Genomic DNA, 12,373 nt, shown 5'->3' with positions numbered 1-12,373 from the left:
TAATGCTCGAGACCTCGTTTGTACATTTGTAGGTGCTACAATGTTTTTATAATGATCGGAGGTGTTTAAACTTTGACGAGATCGCGAGCGTTATTATGTGTGTGATGTGATGATTGATTCTCTAACATATACACAAGATGCGCTTTAGTTGCCCACTCTGCAAATAGGGAAAAAACGAAAGGCGCAAGTCAATTTTTCGATTTTCAACTGCAACCAGAATATTGGCATGCAAACAAGAGCTGCGCAAACTAGTTTCATTTAGTTTTAACCCTAGAACGTTACACTTACTTTACTTACCTTAGAACGTTGCACTGGGGTACAAACGTACCCCACGCATTTGATCGCAATTTTCGCAGGTAAACATGCAAACAAACGAAATGTGTAATATATCATTTAATTGCGAAAACAGCTGTGCAAGTGAAAGTACGGAAATAATTAGCTCGTCCGAATGTGAATAAAGCAAGCGGGTTACATGACGTCATATTATCGTAGTCAACATAAGGACGTTCCTTGTAAGCAAATGAACATAAGCTACGTTCTAATTATGAACACGAAGTATTACATTCGAGAAAGCGCACATTTTTTCTCTTATTTGCTGATACGGCCGTTTGTTGATGACATTTCAATCGATTTGGATGTTGTCAAACTGACCCCCATCGATCGGTAGAAAAACGATGTTTCCTATTGTCACACTCTGTATGTAGAGATAGGGATGTCAGTTACCTGGAATAAATAAAAAAAGCTCGTAAAACACGTCACAAAATTATTTTATTGCATAGAAATGTAACGTATCAGAATTAGTGGACGGCAGTCTATGGTGGCGAAATATCCCATACACGGGGGTTTCAAGCAAGTTGGGGACCATTCATAAATTATGTAACGCAAAAAATGCCCAAAATTAATTCCCCCTCTCCCAATGTAACAAGTTGCCACAAATTTATCTATCCCCCCTCCCCTATTACGTAACGAATTCCTTGGAAAAAATTTTTCTTGAGTAAAAACCTGTTCCATAACGATCTTGCTTACTCCCCCTACCCCATAAGTCACAATTTGTCATATACCCCCCTCCCCCCTAAAAGCGTTACGTAATTAATAAATGATCCCTTGCGCTAAAGTTCAAGTTGCGGGAGGATTGGCTGTCACAAATACGTAGACGAACATATACACAATAGACATACCACTAGCACATAACAATATGGATCTTTAGGGGTATGTGGGTTACGGCATTTTCTGATGCAGGTTATTACTGTGAGTTAATATATCAATCCTTTTTTTATTTCTAGGGCCGAAACTATTGAAAAAACATTTTTTAAATTGTTTTCTTTTAGGACAATAACATATCCAAACCCATGGAAATAGTGCGACTTTATAGGTTGCGTCATCAGATCTACTATACACGCCGAAAAAAATTAGTAAAAATAAACAAATTTTGGTTTTAAATAACAGTTTTCCAGTTTGATATAGTGACAAACAAGATTCAGGTTTGATTCAATCAATACTGTTGGTTGAAATTACCAACTAATTCATTTATTGGCTTTTCAGAATTATTGTTTCGTTTGAAACAACAAAATCATGATAAGTTTAACCGAACAAACAAATTTGAAGAAACAAAAACAAATTTTTTGTATCAACCAAAGGAGAGAACAACTGTTACAGCAGTTACTGTGCGCAAATTAAACTTGCGAGCCTTTGAGCCAAGAGATTATAACTACTAGAGAGAGCAAAGCGCTACTTTCTCCATGTATTCACGGACTGAAACATGGGGTCTCGCTCTAGCATGTTGTATCGCATTACTTTGACATGTGTGTACCTGGGGCAATAGGTGTCAAAGTAATTGGCCTAGCGTATGTGGAAGCGAAATGATAAATTTTCAGTGTTAGCAGCGACATATGACCTCTAGTAGTTATAATCTCTTTTTTTTTGGAAAACCATAAAAAAATAAACAATAAAACAATAAAAATTAGCAAAAATGAAAACAATTTCTTTTCCTACTTCAAAATTAAATGAAATGAATAAATTATTAAAAATGATTATAGAATACAAATTGTTACCTACGTTATAAAACAACCAGTATTTAAACTGGCATTGTCACGAGTTACATTTCCACTGAAAGCACGATCTGACGAAACGCTAACGGCAACCGTACACTGGGGTACAAATGTACACCACGCCAACTTAAACACCTACTTCCACGAAGGCTATAAACAAACTGGCTATACCACCTTTTCCTACTCTTACTAGGAACTCTGAATGGAATTATGGTTAGGGTCCCAGGTTAGTAAATGCCGAATCCTCGTCTTTACATGGCTCCAAAGATGGCGTGGGGTATATTTGTACCCCAGTGCAACATTCTAGGGTTAAAAAGCACACTTTAATGTTCACATAAAGTTCTTAGCGAACTTTCAAGCTACTTAAGCTTTGATGGAATTTGAAAGCTGCTTAAGCCGTTATTAGAACATAAAACGTATTGCAAAATTACTTAAAACGGGAAGCTTATGCAGCTCCCTTATACGAATTTTGGTTGCTTGGGGTATTTAAACTGTTATTGTCACGAGTCATATTTCCACGGACAGAACGAAACACTAACTGCAACCCTATACTGGGGTACAAATGAACCTCACGCCAACTTTGACTCCTGCTTCCACGAAGGCCAAAATCAAACTGGCTTCACCATCTTTTCTTACTCTTACTATGAACTCTAAATTGAATTATTGTTCGGATCTCAGATCGGCAAATGCCGAATACACACCACTCCAAAGATGGCGTGGGATACATTTGTACGCCAATGCAACGTTCCAGGGTCATTTGTGCACGGCCCATAATCAATTACCATATATATGGTTGTTTACAAAACCGGCAAAAGTTCACTAATTTATTTTATTTGATTTCAGATGTGCCAGTTGTAATTGGGAAATATGCTCGCCAGAGTGCAGTGGCCTTGAAATCAGCAAAGCTCACAAAAGACTGGAGTGTATTCCACTTAAAGAACACAATATAGCCAAGCTGTACGATAGTAGCTCTGTTCAGCAAAAGAAACTAATGTACGAAGCAATATTTGCACTTCGGTGCTTGCTGTTGAAAAAGACTGACCCTGAAAGGTATTCCCAACTGCTAGAGATGGAACCGCTAAACGAGCTACGACAACAGATCAGCAGCCTTTGGAAACGTAATCAGGAATCGATCGTTAAACGAATCCGTAAAGAATGGAAATTTGAGGAGTTTTCCGAAAGCGAGATCCACACAGTTTGCGGCATAATTGAAGTCAATTCGTTTCAGATCGGACAAAATGATGTTCACGCAAGAGCGTTGTACCCTGAAGCTTTCTACATCATGCATGATTGTACCCCCAACACGTCGCACACTGACGATCCGGAGAGCAACATATTGTCAATACGACTTACTAAGGATCTCAAAGCAGGTGATCCACTCACTCTATCATACGCTTACACACTTCAAGGAACTTTGAAACGCAGACAGCACTTGTATAACAGCAAATTCTTCTGGTGCCGATGCGAACGTTGTTCGGATCCGACAGAGTTTGGGACAAATTGTAGCTCGTTGAAATGTCCCAAGTGCCCGGCAGGACTCGTAATTTCAACAAATCCATTAGAACAGAACGCTGAATGGGAATGTATATCCTGCAAGCATATGATTTCCTCTAAAGTCGTTGCACATCTTCTGGACAGACTATTCAAGGAGGTTGATGCAATTGATGGAAACAACATCGAACTATACGAAAAATTCATTGACAAATACAAATCAATCCTTCATTTTAATCACTACCTTTTCCTTTCGGCCAAGCATTCACTCTGTCAATTGTACGGAAAAATATCTGGTTATCTTATACCCGAAATGAGCTTGCAACAAATCAAACAGAAGGAGACTCTTTGTCGGGATCTACTCTCCGTTGTCGATTTGTATGAACCAGGACTAAGTCGCTTGAGGGGTGTCATCATGTACGAGCTCCATGTACCTATAATGATAGAAGCAAAGCACCAATTTGAAATGCGTCAGATCAGCGGTAGTAAATTGAAGCTAAAGTTGAACGAAGCTTTGCAACTGCTAAAGGAAAGTGCGAAGATTCTTTCATTTGAACCAATTGGATCCCCGGAATACGAAATGGCGATAGCAGCGCTTGAGGCTGTTCAAAAAATGGAGAAATGAAACAGATGAGCAAACTTAGTACAAGTTAGTACCAGATAATAAAATATTTTATTAAATGCCAATGTCTCGTTTAATATAATTTGGTTTTCATCACATCGTAAGATTTTTATTTATTAGAGAAAAATCATTAACAAACAATACAGATGGGTGGGTATGAAAATATTTATATTCGAACCATCCGAACCCGCCCTGAATCTAGGATCAAAATAGTACCCAAATTAGCACTAGTAGTGATGTCTTTTTTTACTCGATTAACGCAAATAATCGATTAATTTCTAAAATAATCGAAAAATAAATAATCGATTACAAGCTTTCGGTATAATCGAGCAAATCGAGTAGCTGATATCGATTAATCGAGAGCATAATTAATGAAAGGTGGCATTGAAAACGAAAGTCGCGGAGCAAAAAAATATGACCAGACTTCTCCAAATTTTTCAAAATGTGTCGAGCGACCTTTTTTTTTTTTTTTGGTTGACAAACTAGGATTTACTAAGTAATCGATTATTGATTTTAATCGATTATTTTTGTCGATTAATCGAATGAATTAATCAATCTCAAATATTATTCGATTAACGGATAATCGATTATTTGCAAAAATCAGACATCACTAAGCACTAGTTAGACACAAAAACATTCCAAACAGTTCACACGACATATATGAACGTCAAAAGCAACTGACTCGTCCCAAGTGATGCCAGACGGTTGGCTCCTTAGTTAGGGTTACCAACCGTCCTTATTTTAAAGGACATCTTTATTTTCGAGGTTTTTGGAAAGTGTCCTTATTTTAATTCAAATGTCCTTATTTTTAGTCTCAAACCTTGGCATCATGTTGAACCTTGGTGGTTCAACATGATGTTTTTTTAACAGGGCATGTCATGTTATTGTAGTTTAGTACAAAGAGAATAGGAAAAGAGACGAATAGTGTGAAGCCAAAAATACCTTATTGAGCAAACCAATCGTGCAATGTAAATAAACATTACTCATGCCTGAGTTGGAGGAGATAAGTATTGTAAATCTATCAAAAAAAATTTGAATTTTCGTCAGAATTTAGTGCAATCGTGATTGTAAGGTGCATTCTAGAGTCTATGTATGAGTAAAAACAAGTTTTAGAATTATTTCATCTCTTTGTTTCGAAATGCACATCGTTTGATAAACAAATCCAACGATCGACAAAAGGTTTGTTTTCAAAATATAATAGAAGTCATTTAAAGTGCTGCCTATGGAAACGGTTGCCAAATTCTAGTGTTGAAATCATCGTAAAGGGAGTGTTTCCGTTTTGACTGATTTTCACTCTGCGTCTCTTTCACTATTCTCTTTGGTTCAATATAGAGGTTAGGACTGGATCAAATTAGCTACGCTCTTCTCTTCTCTTCTCTTATAGGTTTTTTCGGTTTCATCAAGGAAAAATGACAACCGCACTCACACACAGAAAAAATGTGCACATCTGCCCAGTAAACTAAAAGGCGGCTAGGCGGGTTAAACTAGATACTAGCGATCGGTAGGCTATTGAAACTTTGTCAGACGGCACGAACAAAACTTACATTCATAAATCTATTCGACTCACCGTTCCGCCATCTTGCCATGTGAACGACTCGTTACAGAACAGTCTGCAGACTACGCACTTTTTATTTGAGGAGTTCAAAAGCAGAAGTTCGTAAGTCTTAGTTTTTCATCAAAAACATTTCAAATAATGCTGGATTTTTCGCCGATTCCATGTCGTTCTCGATTTAGAACTTAGACACTAACCCAGGATAGTTGCTTCAAACAAACGTTTATAATGGAACTGAGTTTGGTTCTTGCAAAACAGCGGTGGTGTGAGCGAAACCGAAATATATTTCAGGTCGGAACCCAACTCGGTTTTCAGTTCAGTGATGCATAACCTAGGTTCGAAACTGGTTTCAAACAAACGGTTTGACAGTAGTTACAACGACGTAGTTAGATCCGAAACTGAGTTAGTTTCTGCCTCAAGCAAGAACGATAATAGAAACGCAGAATCACTGGATAATGACTCGAAATCTATATATTTTGTTTTTTTTTATACGTAGGTCGGTGACAAGAATTGAAATTTGAATAATGCAAATACGCTAACAGGCTAACGTCGCAAATTCACATATAAATACAAATGTTCTTCAAAAAGAATTCGAAAAGATTTTAATTCATATGAATTCTATTGACAGACATTCGATCGGAAGGAAATTAATATATGAATGGTAAACAAATGATTAATATGTTGAGTCTTTATTCAAATATTTAGCGTTATTTAATATATTAAATATTTACGATACAGAATTGACGAATTCAAATTATATTATTAGACAACTTGCATTGATCATAATGCCAACACTGCGAAATTGGCCCTGTGGTAACGAAAACAGTATCTCATTAGTCAAATTCGAAGACGTCATTTGGGCTCCACGCTGGCCGAGGGTCTGCCCCAAAGGGAAGAAGAGCGGGTCCAGATAAGAATAAGAAGAGTGGCAGATTTGACAAGCGCAAAACAGATTCAAGATAATATGCATAAGGTGCATGCATGTGTGTACAATAATATTATTGGTGGCAAACGCCTTGAGAACCTCAAAAAGGCTGAAAGCACTAGTTTCTATTGGCGATTCTACGTTGAAACCGCTCGCAGATAGCGCTGGGAGGAAAGTGTTGTTGATTTTATTCTGTTCTGTCATAGTGCATATATTTTCTGTAAACATTGGTAAAAAATGACTTTTAAACACCAAATTACCGATCAATTTGTTGATAATTGTTTATGAAAATGGAGGAAAATCATCATTTTATCAGATGATGAGTAAACATCTTGCGAAAAGAGTGTAAAACATAGTGGTTTCTAATATTATTCGCAGAGCTATATGCGCGCTGTTTCGAAATGTAATTTGTTGAGCACCGTAGCCGCCGCAACAGCATTTCCCGTTCGTCCTAAGTTAAGCTAAACCTACATGAGATGGTGTAAATTCATGAAACTCTCCAGATCACGCGAGGAAAGAATATATCCGGCTAATAGGAAAGTGTCAGCTTTGTATCATGCACAGCCGATCTTTCTCTCCGATAGTCTTCACTGAATCTCCTACGTAGTTCAAAATATAAAGGAGTTTGACATTGGTGCTGATTGGGTCTCGGTTTCGAGTTGGAACTTTATTTATGGAACGATTTTTTATAACCACAATAATACCCCGATTACATTTCGAAGAAATGTATGAGTGAAATAGTTGCAAATTGCTGTAATTTCAGAATAATCGCAAATAAAACTAAATTTCTTACTCGTTTCATTCATATTTTGGCAGTGGTAAGCTTTTTCCGAGAAGATAGTGAAGATTTTGTTGTAAGCTACGACTCACTTACGGGTGAAAAAAAGCAAACTGTATCACTTTGCCAGTTCATGAGCTGAATCATAGGTGTCGCATGACTAATTTTGGCTTTGCCGCAAATCGCCAATATTCAAAACATTGTTTTAATTAATTTCGATTTTAACAACTTCTTTTTTCTGGAAGTAAAGCAGTATTTACGCAATATAGATGTTGCCAATTGTAAAACCAAAACTCTCGATTTACGTATGCCTATACCTTATCTGGTATCATCTTGGGTTTTCACGTCATTTGCAGTTTGACAAGACCAAAATTTGACAAGACCATAATTTGATGTTGGAACGGTCTATCCCTGAGAATCATCATAGGAAGGGCAATCCCTCGACGCTGGCTCCAGAAATCGCTTACTAGTTGTCTTGTCTTTTTCGTCCGCATTTTTTTTGACCGGGTTGTCTTAGATTGAACCGTGTGAACGACGAAAAGAAATTATAACTACCTACACGGTTAAATAAAACAACCTGCAGAATAAGTTTTTTTTAACTTACTTTTGAGTTGTGCGTCGCTTTCGCACATATTAGTGTTGTCAAAAACAAAACGAGAGATTCGACTCAGTCGAGGTCTTCCGTGGAGGAAGGTACTTTTGAGTTGTTTCGGGTATACTCAAAATTAGGTAAATTCAACTTAAATTTGAGTATAAAAAACCTATCAATGAGTTGTAATTGTTGCCGTGGTTAAATGGAAACTACCTTCAACACGGTTTACCTAATTTTAACTTCCCCCACGATACCACAAGATTGAGTCAAAGGAACTCAATTTTAGGTAGTTTTTCGTTTCCGTGTAGTAGTTATAATCTCTTTTGAACGACGTCTTTCTTTCTTTCTTCTTTCTGTTGTGGGCTGTGACTGTTGACAGTCCACTGGTGTTGAGGGCTAGTTCCCAGTTAAACTCATTCCGGAACCGGTTCGGATTTCTAAATGGAGTCATTATGGATTCCAAATCAAATGCAACAACCGATTCTGACTCAGAATCGGTTGTTGCATTTGATTTGGAATCCATAATGACTCCATTCAGGATTCCGAATCAAATTCCGAATGGTTTGACCGGGTTGCTGTGACTATATGCCCTGTGATTGCTGGATCGGACCGTTCATCGATATTATATATCGAGCTTTGCTTCTCGTGCAAATTTGCAAATCTCCTTCAGAGTGTTGATGTTTCTTCTAGCCAATAGATCCTCTAGGTTGTTGTGTGTTTGTGCAAAATTGTACTTCTGTCTGATTGCATTGAATTTGGTACAACGCATAATCAAATGTTCTGCTGTTTCTAGTTCATGGCATGTGTCACAGCTGGGGTCGCTTACTATCTTCATCTTTGCCAACCAGTATTTCGACCAGTCGTGTCCCGCCATTAATCTGTTTAATAGTCGAATTTCTTTGTTTTTTAAATCTAAACCAGTGAACCAAGGTTGTTGTGAAAAGGTATCTTGTAGCCTATAAAATTGTTTCCCTTTTTCCTTTGCATAGTTGGTATACCACTCGTTAGTTTTGTAGTGCTTCTCCTGTTTTAGTATCCAGTATACATCCTTATATGAGATAGGGTTGTCCATTTGAATCTTACCTCATCTCTGGTTCCCAATTTAGCTAATTTATCCGCTATATCGTTCCCTTTAATATCCACGTGACTAGGTATCCATTGGATTGATATGTTCCATCGTGCGGCTATTGTCAATATGTTGTCTAGGACTGTTTCTCTGTTTGGTGAGTTTCTTGCTGTTTCTAATATTTCACATGCTGAACGAGAATCTGTGAAAATGACCTGATTCTTTAATTGCTTAGTTTGGATTAGTTCCATTGCTGCTTGTACTGCTAATATCTCTGCTCCGGTGATACTGACTTCGTTTATCAATCCGATGGACATTCTTTTCTGGATGCTTTCGACGAATATTCCTATGCCGCATTTACTTCCTTCTTTGGATGCGTCAGTGAATATTCTACCTCTACTTTTGTATGTTCCATGCATAGCGAATAATGCCAATAGGGATATTTAATTTGGAAAAAATGTGCCAGTTTTTCATATGTATTGGTAGCGGGTGTCCTTACGAGTACACTCATATCATTCTTAAACCTTAATTATTCTTTTATGATTTTTAAATTTAAAAAAACCAAATTAAACTCAACCAGCAAACTGACAGTTGTCCTACTAAATGACGTATCTGCCAAAGAGAATAGGAAAAGAGACGAATAGTGTGAAGCCAAAAATACCTTATTGAGCAGACCAATCGTGCAATGTAAATAAACATTACTCATGCCTGAGTTGGAGGAGATAAGTATTGTAAATCTATCAAAAAAAAATTTGAATTTTCGTCAGAATTTAGTGCAATCGTGATTGTAAGGTGCATTCTAGAGTCTATGTATGAGTAAAAACAAGTTTTAGAATTATTTCATCTCTTTGTTTCGAAATGCACATCGTTTGATAAACAAATCCAACGATCGACAAAAGGTTTGTTTTCAAAATATAATAGGAGTCATTTAAAGTGCTGCCTTTGGAAACGGTTGCCAAATTCTAGTGTTGAAATCATCGTAAAGGGAGTGTTGCCGTTTCGACTGATTTTCACTCTGCGTCTCTTTCACTATTCTCTTTGGTATCTGCAAATATCTCGTTCGCCTCATTGTTAACCGGGACAGCACCCCACACAGCATGATCTGGTACTTTGTCAATCCGCTAGCAACCTGCCATCCCAAGTTTCATCTGCAAACTATGGTAGATCTGATAAGGCAACCTATAGGGTCGTGCAAGTCGCATGGGTTTGGATGTGTTATTGTCCTAAAAGGAAACAAACTAAAAAATGTTTTTTTCAATAGTTTCGGGCCAAAAAATTGAAAAAGGACTGAGATATTAACTCACGGTACTAATCTGCATCAGAATATGCCTTAACCCGCACACCCCTAAAGATCCCTATTGTTTTAGGTGCACTAAGCTAGTGGTATTTTTTGCCATTGTTAGTCCGTCGAGAGAGGCTTTTATACTAACGTTTAAATTGATATTGCAGTTCTTGGCTATGGGCATTACGCAATCAAACAGTTGAAAGTGTTTGTAGTACACGAGTTCCATATACGTTAGCTGTGATCTCTCCGTGTCGTTACTGATGTTGGACTCCATCATTTGTTTTCCAACCACTGTCTGTTGTGCTATATTTCTTGCGATTTCTGTACCCGTTATATATTCCTGTCTTATCGCGGGTGGTTCCAACCCAGCGATAGCTAACAGTGTATTTATTGGTGTGGTTTTGGTACACCCTGTAGCTTTCCGTATGCTGTGATTGTTGAGTACTTCCAGTTTGTATTCATTCGAAGTTGCCGCATTGTAATAAACCGTTGATCCATATTCCAATGAACTTCTAATCAAAGCCTTGTGAAAGTTTATCATTGTTTGAGGGTGTCCACCCTGTTTAGCTCCGCTTATTACTTTAATCATGTTTAAGCGATCGTTGGTTTTGTTTCTTATCTCCTTTATGTGTCCATTAAACGAAAGTGTTCGGTCCATAGTGACCCCCAAATATTTGTGGATATCTACCGTTTCGATGAGCGTGCTGTTTATCTTATATTCCATCTTTTGTCCTCCTAATTGAAAGAGTAATGTCTTCGTCTTCGTAGGGTTTGGTTTTAGATATAGCTGTTGGCATTTTTCGATGAATAAATTTAAGTACCGTTGTCCTGTTTCGTTGAGTTTTTCAATGGACTTAGCGGTCACAATGATACCGAAGTCGTCGGCAAACTGTACAAGCTCTACTCCTTCTACTACTATTTCGTGGAGCATCTTTGTATACAAATTAAATAGTGTAGGGGATAACACATCGCCCTGTGGAAGTCCATCGCAAATAATCTTAGAAATCTTTTTTCCACTGGTATTGAAAGTTATCTTTCGGTTTTTTAGAAAAGCTATTATCCAGGATATGATTTCCGACTTTATATCTTCCTTTCGCATAATTTCTTCCAGTGTTGTTGTATTTACTGTATTGAATGCGTTACTTAGATCCACGAATATGATCGCTGTTCGTAGCCCTTCTCGCTTGTTGTGTTTGATTTTGTTGACTACATAAGAAACGCATGTGTTTGTCGATAATCCTGCTCTGAATGCGAATGTCTTCTCTGGTAAGACATTTTTTTCATCCAACGTTATTTTGAGCAATTGTAGAACTGCTGTGTTTATTATTTTAGTACAGGTAGGTACCAGTGAGATTGGCCGTTTTCCTTCCAATTGGCTCTGGTCTTTTCCTGCTTTGGGGATTGCTACTACCTTTATATGTTTTAGTTGTTCATCTGGTTGGCTTCGTCTCCATTGCCTGTTTAAATCCTTTATAATGACTTCTGTAACTCTAGGGTCTAGAATTCGAAGCATTTCATATGTGATTTTGTCCTCTCCTGGTGCAGAATTTCCTTTTTTTGATTTTAGTATTTGATACCATTTTTCCTTGTTTAAAATATCATATTCTACTTCGAAACCACAAGTATAGTTATTTTCCATAGTCTTATTAGGTCCAAAATGGTAATCTAAGAATCTTTCTGCCATTGTTTCGTCGTCTTGCATCGGATTGTTTTCCTTTTTGTATACTTTTTTACCTGTTATTCTTCCTACCATTTTCCAGAGCTCTCTTGAGCTTGTTAGTGGACTTATCTGTTCTACAAATTTGTCCATTTTTTTTGTTTGCCTTGTTTTTTCAGTCGTTGGAAGACCGCCGCTGCCTTTTTCAGTCTAATCAAATTCTCCACGCTTGCGACGCGGTTAAATACTCTTCTGGCCTCTCGTTTTTCCTTCCATGCTTCTTCGACTTCTTGCGACCACCAATATTTGGGTATGAAGTTATCTCGTTTGCGACTTTTCCTAATGACTTTTTGTACC

The 12,373-nt window shown here is 37.5% G+C and overlaps 1 protein-coding gene across 3 annotated transcripts in view; it reads left to right on the top strand.

Annotated features, from left to right (window-relative positions):
* LOC131690065 (SET domain-containing protein SmydA-8) overlaps positions 1–4,259 on the top strand; it is a 31,783-nt gene extending 27,524 nt beyond the window's left edge. For all 3 annotated transcript variants that reach the window (XM_058975546.1, XM_058975544.1, XM_058975545.1), the window contains one exon: positions 2,892–4,259. In XM_058975546.1, the coding sequence (XP_058831529.1) occupies positions 2,892–4,164 (1,273 nt within the window). In that variant the 3' untranslated portion in view covers positions 4,165–4,259. The remainder of the gene's footprint in view (positions 1–2,891) is intronic.
* Positions 4,260–12,373: the final 8,114 nt, after the last annotated feature.

Source organism: Topomyia yanbarensis, chromosome 3 (assembly GCF_030247195.1).
Source record: "Topomyia yanbarensis strain Yona2022 chromosome 3, ASM3024719v1, whole genome shotgun sequence".
NCBI lineage: Eukaryota > Metazoa > Arthropoda > Insecta > Diptera > Culicidae > Topomyia > Topomyia yanbarensis.
This window is presented reverse-complemented; position numbering and strand designations above follow the sequence as displayed.